At 36.5% G+C, this 22,995-nt stretch overlaps 1 protein-coding gene across 2 annotated transcripts in view; it reads left to right on the top strand.

Annotated features, from left to right (window-relative positions):
* LOC136034589 (uncharacterized) overlaps nt 1-22,995 on the top strand; it is a 134,620-nt gene that overhangs the window by 54,291 nt on the left and 57,334 nt on the right. For both annotated transcript variants that reach the window (XM_065715855.1, XM_065715854.1), the window contains exons 7-8: nt 8,340-8,541; nt 21,828-22,040. In XM_065715855.1, the coding sequence (XP_065571927.1) occupies nt 8,340-8,541; nt 21,828-22,040 (415 nt within the window). The remainder of the gene's footprint in view (nt 1-8,339; nt 8,542-21,827; nt 22,041-22,995) is intronic.

Raw genomic sequence — 22,995 nt, 5'->3', positions numbered from 1 at the left:
TCTGTCTGTCTGCCAGGTAAACTAGAAAGATGAAATTTGGCAGGCATATTAGGAACTAGACCAGATTAAATTATAAATTGTTGTTTCTGTGATTCGACCATCTAGGGGGTGGGGAGTGGGGGGACGGTTAAATTGGAAAAATTAGAAAAAATGAGCCATTTTTAACTTACGAATGGGTGATCGAATCTTAATACAATTTGACGTTTGGAAGGATATCGTGTCTCAGAGCTCTTATTTTAAATTCCGACCGGATCCGATGACATTGCGGGGAGGTGGGAGGGGGGGACCAAAAATCTTGGAAAACGCTTAGAGCGGAGGGATCGGGATGATACTTGGTAGGGAAAATTATCACAAGTCTTAGATACGTGACTGACATAACCGGAACAGATCCACTCTCTTTGGAGGAGTTGGATGGGGGGGGGGGGTAATTCTGAAAATTGTGCAAAATGAGCTATTTTTAACTTACGAACGGGTGATTGGATCTTAATGAGATTTGATTTTTGGAAGGATATCGTGTCTCAAAGTTTTTTTTTAAATCCTGATCGGATTTGGTGAAATTTGGGGGGGGGGGGAGTTGTGGGGGAAACCGGAAATCTTGGAAAACGCTTAGAGTGGAGATATCGGGATGAAACTTGATGGGAAGAATAAGTACAAAGTTATAGATACTTGATTGACATAATTGGAACGGATCCATTCTCTTTAGGGGAGCTGGGGTTGTTAATTTGGAAAAATTAGAAAAAATTAGGTATTTTAACTTAAGAACGGATGACCGGATCTTAATGAAATTTGATATTTAGAAGGAACTTATGTCTCAGAGCTCTTGTTTCGAATCCCGACTGGATCTGTTGACATTGGAGGGAGTAGGAAGGGGAAACCGAAAATCTTGCAAAACCCTTATAAATGTTGTAGATACGTGATTGACGTAACCGGACTGGATCCGCTCTCTTTCGGGGAGTTAGGGGTGGGTTCAGTGCTTTGGCGAGTTTGGTGCTTCTGGACATGCTAGGACGATTAAAAATTGGTAGGCGTTTCAGGGAGCTGCATAAATTGACTTGTCAATTATTTTCCCGATTCGACCATCTAAGGGGCTGAAGGAAGTGGAAAAATTAGAAAAATTGAGGTATTTTTAATTTACGAGTGGGCGATCGGATCTTAGTGAATTTTGACATTTAGAAGGACCTCAAAACTCAGAGCTCTTATTTCAAATCCTGACCGGCATTAAGCCTCTGATTTTCCTTTTAAAGCAATTTATTGATTCTTAGAATTTTGCCAAAGCTCATACCATATGAGTTCTTGGCTCTTCCGACCTCGTCACAAGTGCCATGTGAGCTCTTATCTTTTGTTTATATGAGTTAGGGAGCTCATTGTTGCTGGTGCGAAATACCCTTTGGCCTTTCCAAGCTATATTCCCAGCTAATGGGTTGCTGCGATATTCTCCTTATCACAAAAAAACTTCTTATTTAATCAAATATAGAGTAAGTCACGGGAGAATGGTTTTTATTACACCTCGTTGGTGTCACCATCCATGAATAGTTCACCACTTGATAGCTATTGGCAAAGATCCTATTGCTGAAGAAACCAGCTTGTAAAATATTAGGCTGTGGGTTGCGTAGTTAGATGAGCTCTGTTTCTCTCTTATGGAAGGGCACGTTTAGTGCAAGGGTTTTCTCGTCGCCCAAATAATGACTAGCGTGTAAGCTTGTAAAGAAGAGTGGGCCCTAAACGTTTAAGCTTTTGTTAGTGATACTCTATGTAATTGTGAGAACAGACCAAAGCCTGTGCCGATCACAAAGACGCGGCTATGTCTCTCCATCTCAATTAGAGCAAGCTCTGAACTATACTTTATTGGACGTATTTAGGATAAATCAAACAATGAAAAGGTTGAATCGAAAAAGAAAGAGCCATAACTTGCGGTCCAGAACATAGTCCAGAAGAAGCAGAAAATAGCAGAGGTAGAATAAGAATTTTATCGAAAAAAAGAGATGGTTAAAAATAGGAAAGAAACTGTTTATATTCTACTGAGAGAGACAGGAGAAAGTCTCAAGAAAGTATTAGAAAACAAAGACTTTTTGACCATTGGTCTGGCTCAAATTGAAGAAACTGAAAGGGCACATGATGCTAAATCTGTTGAAGTACTTGTTTTGAAGAGGAAATCAGAACTGATTGATTGCCTTTAAAAAAAACTTGAGAAGTGATGATGTTAATTATTTTAAGGACAATTATACAAGATGAATAGATACACTTACTCCTGTATGCTTAACTTGTGTGTTATTCCTAATTGTAAACAGTCATCAGTTTTGCTTTACTCAGTTTGTTTATTCCTGGTACCATAATCAAGGTTGAACTGTCAGTAAAGTTTTTGTATGAGGAAATTAATTAATCTGAAAAACAAGGCTTCCAGTCTTATTTTCTGTTACCTCGCTGGCTTTTTGTGGTCAATGATGACCATAAGACAGCATGTGTGACCAGCGTAATTCAGTTACCTGTGCACTGTCTACCTTTCATCACTTTTGGTCCCTGTTTTCAAGCTTTGAAACACTAGTCATTTTTTGAGCATCGTCGGTGTTGACTCTCATAATATTTTAATTCTTAAATTTTTCTTGGGGAAAGGTATTTTATCTAGCCGACGGGTGGTGACTCACCTAGCGCTTGGTGTACATTTTTGAACGCTGCTTTTGACGCAAAATCTACCACCCTTAGCATAGTTCCGCCATTTTTAGCATAGTTCTTAAAACGCTTGTCACGCGTCACGTGGTCTATATAATTTCTGAGAGAGTAGCCCCTTGGATTTAGCTTTGGATATATCTTCGGATTTAGCTGTTAAAAGAAAAAGTGTGAATTGCGTCCCAATTTTTGAATAATGACTCCTGAAACACAAAGGTTGTTTAATTAAAACAATAAAAATACGTTCTTAAAGTAATAAAAAACTTTAGTGCGAAGAGCGAGATGTTGAGGGACAACCCTAATAATCTACATTGTAATATCTTTTCGTCTTAGCTTTTGATGATGTCCCTTACCCTCGGTTGAAAATCAGTTTTTTCCTAATTTAATCGAACAGTTCGTGGTAACTAACTGTAGTAAGGAGCGACCCGGCTCAAAAGTAAACGAAACTGTAAAAAACGAAATTTTGATGCTAAAAAATACATCAAAAGAATTGGATTTTTATGCTGATTCTAAATATATAAGTTTCATCAAATTTAGTCTTTGTCATCAAAAGTTACAAGCCTGAAAGAATTTGCCTTATTCTGGAAAATGGGGCGGAACACCCCCTAAAATTCATAAAATCTTATGGAAATTAAATCACACCATCGCGTTCGGCGTATCAGAGAACCCTTTAGCAAAATTTTCAAGCTCCTATCTACAAAAATATAGAATTTCGTGTTTTTTGCCAGAAGACAAATCACGGTTGCGTGTTTATTTGTTGTTTTTTTATGGCACTTGGTATTAACCAAGTGACATATAGCAATCGCCAGTTCTGTCGGTCTGTCTGTCTGTCGGTCTGTCGGTCCCGGTTTTGCTACTTTAGGCACTTCCAGGAAAGTTAGGACGATGAAATTTGGCAGGTGTATTGGGGACGGGACCAGTTTAAATTAGAAATAGTCGTTTTCCCAATTTGACCATCTGGGGGGAGGGATTGGGTGGCCGGTTAATTCGGAAAAAATAGAAAAAATGAAGGATTTTTAACTTATGAATGGGTGATGGAATCTTAATGAAATATGATGTTTGGAATGATATTGTGTCTCAGAGCTCTTATTTTAAATCCCGACCGGATCTGATGACATTGGGGGGAGTTGGAGGGGGGAACCTAAAATCTTGGAAAACACTTAGAGTGGAGGGATCGGGATGAAACTTGATGGGAAAAATAAGCACAAGTCCCAGATACATGATTGACGTAATCGGAACGGATCCGCTCTCTTTGGGGTAGTTGAGGGGGGGGGGGTAATTCTGAAAAATTAGAAAAAATGAGGTGTTTTTAACTTACGAACGGGTGATCGGATCTCAATGAAATTTGATGTTTAGAAGGATATCGTGTCTTAGAGCTCTTATTTTAAATCCCGACTGGATCTGATGACATTGGGGGAGTTGGGAGGGGGAAACCTAAAACTTGGATTACACTTAGAGTGGAGGGATCGGGATGAAACTTGGTGGGAAAAATAAACACAAGTGCTAGATACATGATTGACATAAACGGAACGGATCCGCTCTCTTTGGGATAGTTGGGGGGGTTATTTCTGAAAAATGAGGTATTTTTAACTTACGAACAGGTGATCGGATCTCAATGAAATTTGATATTTAGAAGGATATCGTGGCTCAGAGCTCTTATTTTAAACCCAACCAGATCTGGTGACATTGGGGGGGGAGTTGGGAGGGGGAAACCTAAAACTTGAAAAACACTTAGAGTGGAGGGATCGGGATGAAACTTGGTGGAAAAATTAATCACGAGTCCTAGATACATGATTGACATAACTGGAACGGATCCGCTCTCTTTGGAGTAGTTGGGAGAGGGGTTAATTCTGAAAAATTAGAAAAAATGAGGTATCTTGAACTTACGAACGGGTTATCGGATCTCAATGAAATTTGATATTTAGAAGGATATCGTGTCTCAAAGCTCTTATTTTAAATCCTGGCTGGATCTGGTGACGTTGGGGGAAGTTTGGGGTGGGGGAACCTAAAATCATAGAAAACGCTTAGATTAGAGGGATCGGGATGAAACTTGGTGGGAAAAATGAGCAGAAGTCTTACATACGTGATTTACATAATTGGAACGGATCTGATCTATTAGGGGGGGGGGGTTAATTCTGAAAAATAAGAAAAAATGACGTATTTTTAACTTACGAAGGAGTGATCGGATCTTCATGAAACTTCATATTTAGAAGGACCTCGTAAATCAGATCTCTTATTTTAAATCTCAACCGGATCAAGTGTAATTTGGGGGGGGGGCAGTTGGGGGGGGGTCGGTAATCTTAGAAAATACTTAAAGCGGTGAGATCAGGATGAAACTATATGGGAAGAATAAAAACCTGTCTAAGATACGTGACTGACATAACCGGACCGGATCTGTTCTCTTTGGTGGAATTGGAGGGGGGGGGTAATTTTGAAAATTTAGGTATTTGTAACTTTCGAAAGGGTGACCAGACCTTAATGAAATTTGATATTTAGAAGGATCTTGTGCTTTAAAGTTCTTGTTTTAAATTCCAACCAGATCCTGTGACGTTGGGGGGATTGGGGGGGGGGGGGGACTGGAATTCTTGGAAAATGTGAAATTTGGGGTATTTTTATCTTACGAATAGATGATCGGATCTTAATGAAATTTGATTTTTATAAAGAATTCATGTCTCAGAGCTCTTATTTCAAATCCCGACCAGATCTTTTGACATTGGGGGGAGTTGGACTGGGAAATCTTGGAAAGACACTTGGAGTGTAGGAATCGGGATGAAACTTGGTGGATAGAATTAACAAATGTCCTTGATACGTGATTGACAGAATCGTACTGCATTCGCTCTCTTTGGGGGAGTTGGGGGGAGGGGTTCAGGGATTTGGCGAGTTTGGTGCTTCTGGACGTGCTAGGACGATGAAAATTGATTGGCGTGTCAGGGAGCTGCACAATTTCACTTGATAAAGTCGTTTTCCCAGATTCGACCATCCGGGGCGCTAAAGGGAGAGGAAAAATTAGAAAAAATTAGGTATTTATAACTTACGAGTGGGTGATAGGATCTTAATGAATTTTGATATTTAGAAGGACATCGTGACTCAGAGCTCTTATTTTAATTCCTGACCGGCATTAAGCCTCTTATTTTCATTTTAAATCAATCTATTGATTCATAGAATTTTGTTAGAGCTCATACCATATGATCTCTTGGCTCTTAGCTCTTCTCGCCTCGTCACAAGTGCCATATGAGTTCTTAGCTCTTGTTTATTAGTATTATTATTTCTTTTCCCTAGGTCCTAGAATGTCGCAAGAGGACTCATTCTAACGGAAATGAAAAGTTTTAGTGCTCCTTTTAAGTGACCAAAAAAATCGGAGGGCACATAGGCCCCCTTCCACGCGCAATTTTTCCCAAAGTCAATTGATCAAAATTTTGAGATAGCCATTTTGTTCCACGTAGTCGAAAACCATAATAACTATGTATTTGGGAATTACTTACTCCCCCACCATCCCTGGAGGGGGGGCTGCAAGTTACAAACTTTGACTAGTCCATACATACAGTAATGGTTTATTGGGAAGTGTACAGACGTTTTCAGGGGGATTTCTTTTTGGTCTGGGGGGTGGGTTGGGGTTGAGGGGAGGGGGCTATTTTGGAGGATCTTTCCTTGGAGGAATATGTCGGGGGGGGGGGGGAGGAGAAAAATTCAATAAAAAGGACGCTGTATTTTCTAGCATTACTACAAAAAAAAAAACAATGAAAAAATAAGCATGAAAACATTTTTTTCAATTGAAAGTAAGGAGTAGCGTTGAAACTTAAAACGTACAGAGATTATTACGCATATGAGGGGTTCTAAAAATACTTCAGCATAAAGAGCGAGGTATTTAGGAGGAGATAAATACCTCGTACTTTATGCTAAAGTATTTTTAGTAATTTCAACTATTTATTCTACGGCCTTTCTAATTCAGGGGTCATTCTTAAAGAATTGGGAAAAAAATTACGATTTAGTGTAGAGAACGAGGTATTAACGAGGGTACAAACTCCCTCGTATACATAATAAAAATATAAGAATATAAAAGTTTGTTACGTAAGTTAATTCTTAAGTTACGTATATTGTTCACTAATAAAAACGTTCGTTAAAAATTAAAAGTTCTAGTTGCCTTTTTAAGTAACCGAAAAATTGGAGGGCAACTTGGCCTCCTTCCCCATCCCTTATTTCTCAAAATCGTCTGATCAAAACGATGAGAAAGCCATTTAGCCAAAAAAAGAATTAATATACAAATTTCATTTTAATAATTTATGTGCGGAGAGCCAAAATCAAACATGCATTAATTCAAAAACGTTTGGAAATTAAATAAAAAAAACTAGTTTTTTGACTGAAAGTAAGGAGCGACATTAAAACTTAAAACGAACAGAAATTACTCCGTATATGAAATGGGTTGTCCCCTCCGCAATCCCTCGCTCTTTACGCTAAAGTTTGACTCTTTGCCACAATTCTACTTTTTAAGACAATTAAAAGCTTTAGCGTAAAGAGCGAGGGATTGCGGAGGGGACAATCCATTTCATATACGAAGTAATTTCTGTTCGTTATAGGTTTTAATTGAGCTCCTTACTTTCAGTTAAAAACAAAGTTTTTTTTTATCTAATAAAAAATAAAGACGAAAAGAAAATCACTCCAGAAATTGAATTTTAGCGGAATATTGTGGAATCTGAAATTGTGTTGTGGGATCTTGCACTGTTCAATGCAAAAAGAAATTTAGAGTGATCTTAATGTGAAACATTTACGCAAGAATTTAGTTTTATAAGGAACAACAATTGTGTTGTTTTTTTGTTTTTTTTTTAAATGGATAAAAAAAAGGCGATTAATAAATAATTTGCCAGAACGTCGCTTTTGTTTTCCTTCTTCGGTTGGCCTTTATTTAATATAAAGGGAATTAGTAGTAGTTGACATCTTTGGCTGAAATTTTTAGAGTTGAAAAAGTCAGAATAATATAATTTTTTTCGAAGGGGGGGGATTTTTTTTAGTTCAATTCTAAACAGTTCTGTAATAACAATATTCTTCAGTGTCTGATGGAATAAAGTTTATGCTTAGTTGTTTTAAAAGTCAATGCTCAGTACATCTTTAAGGGGGGGAGGGAGATTTATTTTTAGTTCAACTCTAAACAGTTCTGTAAAAACAAAAATCTCCAGTGTTTGATGGAATAAAGTTTTTGCTTGGTCGCTTTTAAACATTAATGCTCAATAAAAAAAAATTATATTTAATTGTCTGTAGGAATTTCATTTTTTTTTTTTTTTTTTTTTTTTTTTTTTTTTTTTTTTTTTTTTTTTTTTTTTTTTTTAGTTAGACTTAATGGGTTTCCACTGGAAATGTGTACGAAAAAAAAAAATCAAATTTCTTCGCTTGTGTGACAATGACATATTTTTTTTTAAGGTGTATGTTTATCTGAGGGGATGTAACAGTTGAAATTTACTGAGTTAAAATTTACTGAGTACCACAGAAAAAAATTCAAAACGTATAAAAAATTGTTCATATAGGTTTTTATTAAATAGTGCATATCGAACAACGTTTGAGGGGGAGCGAGGGGGGTGAAAACCGTGGTCAGCTTCCCGTCTTCTTCATATATACACCCTCATTCAACATGTGTAGTGAATCTGTAGGTAATATATTTGACTTTTTCTTTTCTCTTATTACAGGAAAGAGAATAGAGTCTTTCAATACAGAATTAATAAGGTTCATGGATATGAAATCGGAGGCTTAACATTTTCTGATCTTCCTGCTGTAATATCATATTATAAGAAGACACAAAGCTTAGACACAAAGCTGCGGAAGCCACCATTTGATTTCGATGGACTTAGGAGAACTGAAAAGAACGTTGCCAAATCTGACTTAATCAGTGTAAGTCTTCCCTTTTTTCATAGTGCTGTAAATTGTACATACAAAATTGAACATATAACTGTGAGTTTGTTCTTTATGCATTTCTACGTTGTAATCCGATCGGTAAACAAATTCAAGAGTTTGTGGAGCACACACATGTGAAGGTTTTAGGTACTAAATCCCCTCCCATCCCATGGCCCTCGTAATATTTTTTGTGCTAACTGAAATTTCAGACCCCTCAAAACAAATAATTGGCAATCCTTACCTTACCGTCGTTGTATATAAGCAGTAGTTTATGTAGTAGTTATATTTAAGTAGTAGTTTAAGTCGTAGTTATGTTTAAGTAGTAGTTATATTTAATTAGTAGTTTAAGTAGTAGTTATATTTTCGTAGTAGATATATTTAAGCAGTAGTTTAAGTCGTATTTATATTTTAGTAGCAGTATAAGTAGTAGTTATATTTAAGTAGTAGTTTAAATAGTAGTTTCATTTAAGCCGTAGTTTAAGTAGTAATTGTGTTGCGAGAGCAACACTTTTAGTTTTGTGACTTTTTTTTTCTTATGCCGCCGAACTCAGCTTATTAATGGAAACTGGTAAGGGTCTAACCTATGCGGTTTTTACGGAAAGTGTGGACCCCAGGCTGGATTGATGAAAATGACAGTACATTTTGGAAAGCTCCGCAGAAGTCTTGCCTGGGGCCAAAAAGGATGGTTTTTGCTTGTCCACGAGCCAGAGCCTATGGTGTGCGAAGTGAAGTGGAGTTATATAGCCGCCTATGTTAGAGAGGAGTATTTGAAGTTGTGCAGCCAAGCTTTCGTTTCATCAAACCATGTTTCTGCTTTCGAGGGGAAAGCTCTGTTCTAGCAGGCAGGCACCACTTTCAAATTGAAGATGGATTAAAATCTATAAGTGTTAAATATATGAGGCAGTTACCCGGCCCCACAGCCAATATATCTTCTTTGGGTGATTAATAGAAAAATTTACAGAAGCAACAATGTGGCATTTTCCCACGGGTCCGAAAGTGCTGCCATCAATTGTTCCTACCCATTTCTGTCCGTGATTTCAGCTGAGTTTATCATTCGGGTTTTTGGACTTGGGATTGCGGTAGAAAAATGGTATCAGATGTCCCTAATAAACTTTAAAAGTTCTCTCATTGCTAAAGAAATTGGAGCTTATCCTTTGCTCCTTTTTAAGTGGTGACGAAGTTAGCCTACGGCAAAAAAAAAATCAACTTTTGAACTAGGACAGATAGAATTTTTTTCGACGGCAATCGATAGCTCTTGATGAGCTGATCAAAGTATATGACATCAACTTTTTGGTAAGAAAAATTCCTTCATGAGGTATACCAGTTTGAAAGTTTCAAGGGGTTGACAACTTTAGTAGTAAGGTACACACTGAAACGAAATCTTCAGTGAAATCTTTCAGTGAAACGCTGAAACAGTCGGCTGTTAGGTAATAATCACCTTCGGCAATGAGGGGTTAGCAACTTTTGCTAGTTGGTGTATCTATTATTTGTTTCCAGTGTATTTGATGGTAAACCAATTTGGTTCCAGTGGTAAGACATGTAGGGGACTTGTAAGTAATAATCTGCTGTTAGGCTACAGTCAATTTCAGCGATGAGGGGTTTGCAACTATGCTAGTTGGTGTACCCATTTATTTGTTTCCGGTGAACTTGATGCCTATCACGGGAGAGGGACTTATAAGTAAGAATCGGTTCACTTTGGGCAAGAAACAGCTGTTAGCTCATAATCATCTTCGACAATGAGGGGTTTGCCACTTCTGCTAGTTGGTGTATCTATTATTTGTTTCTGGTGTATTTGATGGTTAAACCAATTTGGTTCCAGTGGTAAGACATGGTAAGATATGTAGGGGACTTGTAAGTAATAATCGGCTGTGGGGCTACAATCATCTTCAGCAATGAGGAGTTTGCAGCTTTTTCTAGTTGGTTTACCCATTTATTTGTTTCCGATGAACTTGATGTCTATCATGGGAGAGGTACTTGTAAGTAAAAATCTGTTCAATTTGGGCTTGAAATTTGTGCAATTTGGTGCACATTGTATTCGATCTCTTTAAATTCGACAAAATTAAGTGTTTACGCAGTGGGTACAAACGATAACGTAAAACAATGAGTTAGTTTCGTAATAATTAGTGTTACCTGTGGTATTTTAATCCTGAAAAGTTACGGATAGCTTTATAACACCAACTAGATTCTATAAGATATTGTTCCAAGTTTTCATCCGTCACGATGTCTACGATTGAAAAGGATAAAGCTCAACTGGCTGCAAAGTCGATTTAGTCCCTTCTTTCGATGTTATTTTGTATTTGTTGTTTTTTCAACGCTGAGGAATAGCCTTTGGTCATGTGATAACTGATTGCGTTCTTGTTTTAACACACCGTTTTAAGAACTTCGATAGGCTGACAACTTCATCATTTAACCGATAGTGAAGAAACAAGCATAAACGAGAATGTAAAATAATGAGATAGTTGTTATACCAATAACTGGCTTGTTTTACTGCTTTTTTACCCTGCAATGTCATTGTAAAATACTTTAGTGACGAAGGTACTTTTGTGATTATCTTAGTTCATATGACAAATCCACATGTCTTTGGTGGTCGAGAATGAAAATACTTAAGGACAGAAATTAGATTTCAGAAGAAGAAAAATCAACTGAGCATTTAAGGAAACGCAATATAAACAGAAAAGCTATATGTTTGTATATGATTAAAACTTATTTTTGCTATGGAAACATCCTACTACTGTTGAAAACGAAATGAAACGGAATTTAATGAAAATGAAAGAATATTCTCGTTTAACTTCTATGATTCAATTGAAATTATGATTCTTTGCTCAAGAATGAAATGTCTATGCTACCTTTAGGTAGCAGCCAATATCTGTGCAACCTAAATTAAAAGTTGATGCCCTTGGTTTTCAAGATTGGGGGGGGGGGCAGAAACTCCTGTCAATAGCTTGGGTCATGGTAATTACGATGGTTTACCCTTTCCTTTTTTCTTTCTTTTATCCACTGCCATTTAAAGTGATTTCAAACTTTGTTTCAAATTTCTCGACAATATGCTTTCGTAATTACTCATCAAGTTAAATGTAAAGCTTTTGTAATTACTTTGAAATAATATAGAAAAGAGTTACCATTCCTGAATCTAATGGAAAAATGGTAAGTCTTTTTTATTGAAGAATTTCTTTAAAAAGGTGTTTTTGATTTTCAGTTAATGGGCCATGATTGGCTGTTTCATTTTTGTAGGTACTGCTGTAATCGTGAAAAAGAAATATCAATACCCGAACGATACATGCCGAGGAATATGCTATCAGCCGGCTGGGAAAATTGGAATATGCGGGGGATTAGGTAAATTTAGGCAACTTCTGCAGTCCCACGTTTTCAATGGGGTGTGAATATCGAATCACACATATATTTTAGAGACAAAACACTTGCAATCGCATGTTTACCTCTGCCCAATAAGACAAATCCGAGAAAACATAAAATTCAAAGATGAAACAAAACGATAAGGTCAACGTTATCTAAAAAAAGTAGTAGATATCTTGGACCTGTGTTCGTGGTCTGTTCTTGGCACCCAAAAAACGAAAGTGTAAATACAAGCTATTAAAATAAGACCATAAACCCACCAAATAAAACAAAAAAAAGACTAAAAACTATTAAAATACACACTTATTTAACTTAACAATTATAGTAATTAGCTACCGATTGAAACACTACCGTCATTTTTCCTGCTAATTAATTATTGAATTGAATTGAATTTATTTATAACTCGTTATACACATGAAAAACAGAGTATAATGTGAATAAAAGAAAAGAGGAAAAAGAAAAAGAAAATGACCCAAAAAACTAAACAAAAAACTTTGCAATACTTCACCTTACTTAAAAACACTTGAAGCATACAAAAGCAAAACATTCATTGAATCAAAATAGCGCTCCATGGATGCCGACCAATTCTACTATTATAAGCTTCTATGCTTTTTCTGATAGAAGCATTCGTGTCCATGATGCCGTATCTTTTAATGACCCGGGAGTTGCTTGACCATGGTGGAAGGGCAAGCAGGTATTTGGCATACCGGAAATAGATTCGCCGAAGCTCCTTCGTCTCGGTTATCGTAAATGTACGCCAAAAAGGTGCAATGTATAGGAAATTCGGGAGTGCAGAATCATTGTAAAATTTTCATAGCAGTTTGCGGTTGAGTCGAAGTTTGTTTGCTACCAAGCTTCCGTATGCCGTTGCTGTTTGACGTTGGAAATGAAGGATCAAGAGCCTTCTAGTTGCTTTAAGAGTGTCACCGATAGGAAGCCCTAAATATTTCATTTGTGATTTTGGGGAAACTGGCGTGCCGTTGAGATTAATAGTAAATCCTGCTCGATTTCCAACCCAGTTGAACAGAACCACGTCCGATTTTTCTCTATTGAATGTAAGGTTAATCTTAGCACATTCTTTACTTAAAATAGCAAAATTTCTTCTGTACTGTTCGACTGGGGTTAAAAATATCATCTGCATAAGCGATTAGTGACACATCAATCCCTATTAAAATATACGAAGGAACTGCGCTGGATTGAGCGTTCAGGATACAGTTATTAAAGGCCACTGGAGAGGTAAGGGCACCCTGTCTGACACCTTGACGGACTGGAATAACGAAACGTGTTATGGTCCCATCAAGTAGCCTGATCACAACAGCAAGATGGTTATACATATCATACAAAGCACGAATGGCAGACATGTCAACTCCCCGTTTATATAGCTGAAGGAGAATTTGTGCATGAATCAGAGAGTTGAAAGCATGGCTTACATCATGACTCCCTAGGAAGAGCGAATCACCAGACTTATCAGCATCTATAAGTATTGACGATAGTACAGTAAGCGCGTGGGCACACCCGAGGCCTTTTTGGAAGCCAAACTGATATGGCGGCATGTAGCATTTATCTATAAGTTCTGGCATTACGAGTGTTTCAAAAATCTTGCAGAAAGTAGTAGCAACTGTAATAGGGCGATATGAAGAACACTCATTCAGCGATTTTTTTTTTTTTTTGGAACAGGAGTAAGACGACCAGAAGAGAACGAGGTTGGAACTATTTCAGTTGTGAACACCATTTGGAACATGAGATCAAGGTGACAAAATAGTAGGGGACTTCCAAGAAGAATGTGTTTAGCACAAATATTATCTGTACCCCTCGAAAAAGGTTTTTATTCTTTTTGCGCAGAATTCATAATATCAGACAGTGAAACAATAAACGTGGGTACAGTCTTTTTTGACAGTATTCGATTGAGATCACATTTAAGGGGATATTCTACTTTGGAATCAGGTTCTGAAAACTCCTTCAAAAAATGCTGTTGCCTGGCCTCAGCTGAGATATGAGCTGACGGAGCGTTTCTTTCACTCTGGTTGCGGGTCAAACTTTTCCACAGAAGTGTCGGATTACTCATTATCTTTTCTGAGAAATAAGAACGAATAGCGGCTCTATGTTTTTGCAGTTCTTTGGAAAAATGGCGCTTTGTGGAAATCCGTATTTGGTTCACTATGCCGTTCTTGGGTCTCCCGCATTCTATCCATATGCCTAGCCAAAATTTGGCCTTCTGGCAGGCTTCAACGAGGGATGGGCTCCCGGAACAGCCCTTAACTTGTGACCCAGCACGGACTCTGGATCGAGGGACAAAGTGTGATTCCGCTTGCAGTAGCGCATGCGAAATAAGTGACGAGTACATATTTAGTTTTAGACGAATTTCAGACGTGGGAATAGGTACTGATGTTTGGAGCTAGTCAAAAGGTATTTTTATCTTCGAAAGTAGATTATCAAGCCAGTACTGATACTGAGTCAAATCGGTTTTACTCCATTCAATGATTGTTCTCCATTTTAAAGGTCGATTTGCGCGCATTCGATAAAATGGTGCACTGATTCGGAACGATAGCGGTAAATGGTCAGAAACAAAAAATTCACGGAGCACATCTACTGTTAATGAGCTATTAAAAATACTACTAGATACAAGGACATGATCAAGGTTAGAAACTGATCTGGTAGGGTGAATGTACGTGAAGTCACCCGCTTTCGGTACAAGAGCACTTTCATTTGGAATCAGATTAAGCAGAAGAGCTGAACGTGAGCTTTCACTTTTGGATATATCACAATTAAAGTCCCCCAATAAAATCCAATGGAGATGATAAGCACTAGTTTTATTCATACATTTCTCCAGTTCTTTGCAGGCTAGAGCAAACTTCATTTCGGAGCAATCGTCTCTGTAGTCGGTGGGCAGGTACACATTTATTATAACAGTCTCGCCAACTCTAACTGCTAAGAAATGGTTCGCTGGTACAAAATGGACCATGTGTGAGGGTAAGGCATCGAATATATTTCTACGGTCGTTTGACAGAAAGTGTTCTTGGAGACAAATAATTTCTTCGGTGAGGCAGAGCTGTTCAAGCACGGCAATTTTAGTACTAAGACTACCATTCATATTCCAGGAGACGAAACGCTTGTCAATATAAAATTCATTCATTTTGGATGTTTGAGGTCATTAACTTCTCCGACTTGTTAGATGGGCAGCTAGCGTGGTAGCATGTGTGTCGGGTGCTTGTACGGCTTAGGCACCGCATCACATTCTGGCAGGGATTTTCTTTCGTGGCACCATGGTTATTTTGAGCACAATGGGCACACTTCGATACGTTTTTACACTGGGCCGCTATGTGGCCAGATTCATGGCAGTTGTAGCAACGTTTCGGAAGAAAGACGAATTCTGAAACTTTCAAAGCCCACTTTCATTGACAGTTTTATGGCAGTATCAAGGAATTCACGACTTTGAAAATAAAGCTTGCATGCGCGTGATTTTCCACATTGTTCGACTTTCTCACATCCAGAAACTAGACTTTGAATGATCTCTGCGTCGAGGGGTTCAGGAATCCCTTCAATCAGTCCTATGTACAAAGAGGTTTTTACTTTGGCATCGGATTCTGAATTTTTATTTTTGATCGCTAGTGCTATTTTTTTCCGCCGTAGCCTTGTGAGCTATAGCCATGCGTCAACCGTTCCTTCCAGGCTTTAGTTCAACTTTGGTGGCGTCTAGAGCTTCGCCACATGCAGATTCGATAAAGTTCTTTCGTTCCAGTGGTGTTTTCAAGGGTGGAGGGTTATTACAACGACGAAGTATGATAGCTTTTGCGGAGCGTAAAGTTCACTAGAGGGGCTGGTATGGGTAGAAACGTGGGACTCACCTTTGTTAATACGTTCCATAAAGCCGTCAAAACGACGATACATGTCGTTTACTGTAGTAGTTATACATGCATTTATCTCCTCCATACAAGCCGGGACTTCTGTAGGTTCAAAAATAACGAAGGTAGGCAAGGCAAGATTTTCTTTTCCTGACTTGACAAAGAATTTGGCTATATCCAAAACATTTTCGTCATCTTTCAGATGCTTGCAAAAGGGGGTCCGGTAGACCAGATTTTAACAGCAACAGTTTTTTTGCACTATTTATGCCAGTGAGAATTGACCTCGACACAAAGTTCAATACCGCATTCCAAACGATACTATTTTTATCCATTTTCGCTGCTAATCAGGCCGCAGTAACCAGTCCGAAAAGCAGTGCAGGGGCGAGCCAAGCTCGTAATCAAGCGTCAGTTAATTCAGGATAAATTATCTCACAGGCATGATCCACAATGAATGAAGGAACCTAGGAAAAAGGGAAGTGTAAGGACCCCCTCAACTATTCTCCGCAATTTACGGGTAACTTAATACCGGCGGGTACAATACGTAACTTGCGGGAGGCTCCTACCCCTCTTCTGCTTGTTCCCAGCACGCTTCTTAATTATATGAAATCATAAATTATCTATGGTCACTGAAATAATCCGAGTTTAAACCACTGAATTAATGCAAGTTTAAAATAAAATAAAAATATATTCACTCTGAATCTAGGTCAAGTCGAGCCATAACAAATATTATGAAATAACAACTGAATTACCTGCGGTCACTGAATTAATTCAAGTTCACAGCACTGAATTAATACAAGTCCAAAACAGGCTTTAAAATCCAACAGATCGAAAGAGATGTTCGCACTTGCAAGACTACATGAAGACTTGAATTATTGATTTATTTTTTTTTTATTTCATCCTTTTTTTTCTTCTTCTCGTGAGATCTTATGGGTCGTTTTTAAGACTGTTCAATGTTGTTTAGTTTTAGTTCTTCTTGTTGTTCTTTACATTATTTTTTCCGCGATGAAGGTGATATTACCCTGAAAATTTGGGACTATAAAGTAATTGTTAGGAAACCAGAAGGAAAAGAACAGAATAGGGAAGAACCATGGCAAAAATGCGCGTTGCTCTATCGTTGGCTGGCTGCCAATAAATTTGACCGTTAATAAGGAAAATATAAATTATAATTGCTGACTGAGTGACCCCTTTCATTTTCCACAAACATTATTTTAATATGATTTGGTCAGAGTACCAAAAAAAAAAAATCAAATTCCTCATAAGAATGAGAGGTAAGTAAATAACGATCCTTGTCAATAACAGAAGTATGAGAGCCTAACTATTGAAAAAATTAAATCAAAGAATCAGTTTTTCATGGTGATCCTAAATATGTATTTGAATATTAGTAATTGGTGCAGTTATTAGTACACAAGAAAGTTCGTACAATTATGGAAAACAACTGAATGGGGAACCATTTTGTTAAAAAAAAATATGCCGTCAACTTTTGCTGGCATTGCAAGAGTACTCGTGAGCTGATATATGAAGCAACTATAGTCAGAAAAGTATCCCCCGAACGGAATGCTGATAATTTCTGTATTTTCCCCCTGGACGGATACGTTTTTTGTGTTTTATTATCATTTTTTTCCAGGAGTGATTATATTCATCTTGTTACTTTGAAAAAGATTTAATCTTTTAAAGTAATGAAGAATTCAGGTGTCAAATATATTGTTTTTTTTTGTATTAAAAATTAAATTAAAAAATATTGAATGAAATATTTTCGTTTGATTTTCTTAATCTTAGTTCTAATATTTTACTTTGAATAAACTACTATGATAATGTGTTTCTTTGTACAAACACCTAGACTAAAGGCATTAAGTATTTTGGTGTTTGATAACCAAGTTCAAAACTGTTGATATTCAACGCTTCGGCATTGCTCAGCAGAACTGAATGCTGGGATTTTATATCTTAGTTTTTGTAAGTAGGTTATTGTTTTGTGTGTTTTTGTAAATACTTACTTTTTCCATTGCCTTTAGAAAAATGTTTGTCTCTAAGCTTCACTAAATGAAGAAAAAACAGTTTTTTCTCAATGAAACTAATCAACACCATTAAAACTTAACACGAACTGAAACTATTATGTATATGAGGGGGGTCGAACCCTCCTTAACACCTCGCTCTTCCCGCTACAGTTTTTCGGCACTTTAAAAAAAGTTACTTATTGTTTTGATTAAACCACCCTTGGGTTTCAAAATTTCAACTTTAGCATAAAGAGCGAGGTGTTTAGGAGGGACTAACTCCCCTCATATATGTAATAATTTCTGTTTGTTTTAAGTTTTAATGTTGCTCCTTACTTTCAGTTGAAAAAACTTTTTTTTTTAATTCAATTTCTGATTGGTTTCAGACAATTCGTGGTAACGAACTATAGTAAGGAGGCTTTACCCGGCTCTCAGTCGATACGATCACCCCTAGAAAAAAAAAAAAACAAATAAACACGCATCCGTGATCTGTCTTCTGGCAAAAAATGCGAAACTCCACATTTTTCTAGATAGGAGCTTGAAACTTCTACAATAAGGTTCTCTGATACACTGAATCTGATGATGTGATTTTCGTTAAGATTCTAGGACCTTTAGGGGGTGTTTCCCCCTATTTTTTAAAATGAGACAAATTTTCTTAGGCTCGTAACTTTTGATGGGTATAACTGATCTTGACGAAACTTATATATTTGCAATCAGCATTAAAATGCGATTCTTTTGATGTAACTATTGGTATCAAAATTCCATTTTTAGAGTAGGAGCTTTTCTGCCTCAACGTCCCGCTCTGTACGCTGAAGTTTCTTACTGTTTTAAAAAGTAGAGTTAAGAGAAAGAGTCAAACTTTAGCAAATTTAAAATTCCATTTTCAGAGTAGGGGCTTTTCCGCCTCAACGTCCCGCTCTGTACGCTGAAGTTTCTTATTGTTTTAAAAAGTAGAGTTAAGAGAAAGAGTCAAACTTTAGCGTAAAGAGCGGGGCGTTGAGGAGGAAAAGCCCCTTTCATATACGGAGTAATTTCTGTTCGTTTTAAGTTTTAATGTTGCTCCTTACTTTCATATAAAAAAAACTTGTTTTTTTTTTATTTAATCTAAACAAAGATCATTGAAATATTGATTGGTTTTTCTGCATTGCCAAAAGTATTGTGTTCATAAAACTTTACAATTTCTTGGAATGTAATTAAAAAAATAGAAAACAAAAATTCAACTAAGGTAATGAGTAAATTTAAAATTTAAAACAAATTTTAATACTCTGTATATAAGGGGTCTGCCCCCTTCTCAACACCTCGTTTATTAAACAAAAGTTTTTTAGGGTTTTGAAATTTTTTTTTCCAACTGCAAATTTTCTCAAAAAATTTGGACAAAAGCTTCACACTAAAGAGTAAGGAGCTAAGAAGGAGATAGCCTCCTATATATAAAGAATAATTTATTCGAATAGGTTTCAGAGGTGTTCCTTGCTTTCAGTTGAAAAGCTCCTTTTTTAATTTAATTTCTAATTTATTTCTAAATCATACTCAGGCTTAACCAAGATATAATTCGAGGTACCAGTCCCTGGTTAATTGCTTTTAAAATGTGTAAATCGATAATCTTAAGGTGATTAGCACTGTCCTGTGTCTAAATTTGCAAATTTTAAATTCTGACAAAATTTGAATATACTTAAAAATTGGCGATATACATCAATTTTGGTAATATGTCCTTGTTAATATTACTACTAAAGCATTTCAGTTGGATAAAAACCAGTATAATAATACTGTACTGTTGCTTGGATGTATGGAATGCATCCAATAGTATGCATGGATGTATACTGTTTGTATGGATGGAAATTTTGAGGACTTTTGATCTTCTGAATAACGAGCCATCACAACCTCTACACTAGTATTTTCTTATCGATAAACACAATAATACAATACATAGTTCTATTGCCCTAGCAATGATGCTTGGACGGATAATAGATTAGACATATCTTTTAACAAATGAACTAACCTCCTTTTTATACAATCCTAATAAGGGGGGAGTTAATGCCAGGTTTGCTTCTCACTCAATTGGACTACCTGTCTTGGCTTTTTCTACAATTAGCCATGACTGGATGAACACAACTACTCCATTTTAATTCGAAAATCAACTGACTCGGTAAATACAATACATTGCATACGTTTGTTTAAATACATTGAAGTACTTCATACAAATATAAAAAGAAAAATATTACCATTTAAATTGCTGAAAAGTAAATTCCTATCAGTATTTGCCACCCCCAAGAAATGTTCGGGCATGGTTGATGATGGCTTGCCGTGCCTTTTCCATCTCTGTGCTGATATATATGGGAATGTAACATTTTAGCTTTATGGATAAACATTTTAATTAATTCGTACTCCCCCAAACTCCTTCAACATTTTTATGAAGCCACATGAAGAGTAAGTAGTTTGTACATTAAAATGTAATTTTTTATGAATGTACCCTATCCCCCTAAACAATAACTAACCCCCAACCCTCATTATAGCTGATACGCAATTACAAATCACCAAACGTAGCCTAATTTCATTGCAAATTAAGCGTGCCCGGGCCCAAGAATTTCCCTTGGTCAAATATGAATGGTCACTTAAAAAAGAGCTTTAAATTTACGTTTGAATATCCTCCCTCCCAATTATGTTGGACCTTCAGTTTGATACAATCACCGCCGGGAAAAAAAATATAAAACAAATAAACATGTATCGACGATGTTGTGGAAAAAAGTGCAAAATTCCGCATTTTGAAGATTTGATCTTGAAACCTCAACGGTAAGGTTTTCTGATATGATGTATCTAATGAAATGATTTTCAATAAAATCGATTTCTTTTTTTGGGGGGGGGCTTTTTCCTCTTTTTTCAAATATCTGGCAAATTTTCCCAGATTTTTCGTTGTGGCTGGGTAATAATAAACTGAAAGAATTTTATATATTTACAATCAGCATATAGAGTTGATACAGCCCTTATAGTAATTGCTATGAGAATTATATTTTTAATTTTCGTGAATGTTAGCCCAAGCCACTTTTTACTTCCAGTTTTTTTTATCACAAACTATTTGATAAGATTCTCTTGTGATGAAATTTTTTTTTGAACCTGTTCATTTTATTTAGTTGAATAGGACAATAAAAAGAAAGAGGGTAAACTTGACAGCTGGATACTTAAGTTTAAATTTTCTTTTCTTTCACAATTCTATTTTTTTATTTTTTTTGTTAATGTCTGAGTAGTTTACTCCTTCTGTAAACTATTCTAAGGCGTAGGAAATTGCATAAAGACAAGTCTACATCTGTTATAATCTACAAACGCAATAAATCTTTCTGTAATTTTGGTTTGAGTTTGGTTTTCTTTTATGATTCAATGCATAATAATAATTAAATATATGATTGATTAAATAAATTGATCCCTTTGTCAGGAATCCTTGTTGTTTAAAATTCAATGTATTTTGTTTCAATTTGCAAATGCAATTTCATTGCTCTTTTTATTTGAGAGTTTTTCCTAAAAGTATTTGAAAATAAACTTATTCCTACGAAAAAATATTCGGAAATATATTCCCTGTCACCCACCACCACTGCTATTTTGGCGTCTGCCCCCCCCCCCCTCCCCATGGAAAATTTTCTGCTGGTGCCCTTGGAAGGCAAACCACGAAAATTGTCCAAAATCTATCGCTCTTTAACTACTATTGATCACATATCCTTGTTTCTTAATTTCAAAATCTTGGATGTTCCTATTCGCCATGATTAGCTAATTTCAGCCTAGAAATTATGTAATACTATCAAATTATTTACATGCTAAAGATTTTACAATCGTTGTATGAAGGCAGTTTCCTACAGTAATTCACGTATCAATGAAGTTATCTGTTCCTCAACAATGTAACCTCTGATTAACTCTATTTGTTGATGCTTCAAATTGCTCATTCAGGCTTAGAAGCTTCTGGATTTATATATAATTACTGCAAGCTCGTTTACAAATTTTCTACTAAAATGGATCTCAGACCTCTGAGACTATTTAATATCTGGAATTCTTTGTATTCCAAAGAATCGTCAATTTGCCTGTCGTCAAATGGCTTACTTATTACAATTTTTATTTTTAGTCTACTTCTGGCGAAGGTATCAAGGACCTGACAAAAGCTTTGAAAGACAAATTCAAAGGAAAATTCAAAAACAAATCAAAAAAGAACAAAAGAAAAAACTATTTTCAAAAGCACCAGAAGCTCGGATATCTTCCAGTCCAGCTAGAAAATTATTCCGCCAACCAAAATACAGCCGGGGATAGTACAACTTCATTGCAATTTACACCATCAATGGTAAGCTGGTGTATTTTTCTTCTCGGTCTAGGATAACAGTGGATCATTTCTTTTTTACAACTATTACAATGAATGGTCAAAATTGACCCGTTTTTGCCTTGAATTTAGAACTGTAAATTTTAAAGTAATTAAAGGGTGTTAGGTTATTTAACAGTGGCTTCAAATCACGAAGATCTGAGGGGAAAGCAATTTTTTATTTTTCATGAGAATACCCCCCTCTCCCCCCCCCCGTCCAAAACAAGAATTATGTATTTCTCAAAATCTAGGGACGAAGTAAAGAACTGAAAGAGGGAAATGTCACACACACACACCCCTAATTGATGCGATTGTTTGCTAATGTAGAGCCACTCTTTTAATTTTACTTTCAACTGCGTGACGATGATCAGGGTCTTCTCCCGGGTGAGTTGACTCAATCAGCTAAAACATACTAAAAGGATTTACAAACTGGGCTGGTTACGAAAGTGCGGGAGTCGTGTATTGACAAAAGATATCGATGTAGATTTCAGTTTGTATTGAAATTACCTTTTGCTGTTCTTTTATTTGATTAGAGACTGGCCTTTCCTCCTAAAGCATGAAGGGTTTACGGCATTGTAGGCATCTTTGGTTTACAGTGGCATAATTCAATAATTCTTTTAAACTGCCTGAACTTAACTGAACGACTATTCCATTATGAATCCCGTATTTGTTGATGAATAATTGGACTCCTAGCCTTTGAAAGTGGAAAACGAAAAATTTGAAAAGAACATTGGAGGTGTTTGGAAAACTAACTAAAGATTCAGTAACTAAAGATTCAATAAAATGAATTATGCTTTGTTTCTGAAAAAGGTAACAGCTGAACTTTCAGAGCCTCAAATTTAGCTTAAAACTTCACATTAGCTAACCATAGGGAGGCTTATAAAGACACACTGTCGTAAGTTGAGCAGTGAGGCTTAGTTTCAAAGGGACAATTGTCTTC

This window comes from Artemia franciscana, chromosome 13, assembly GCF_032884065.1.
Source record: "Artemia franciscana chromosome 13, ASM3288406v1, whole genome shotgun sequence".
Classification (NCBI taxonomy): domain Eukaryota; kingdom Metazoa; phylum Arthropoda; class Branchiopoda; order Anostraca; family Artemiidae; genus Artemia; species Artemia franciscana.
This window is presented reverse-complemented; position numbering and strand designations above follow the sequence as displayed.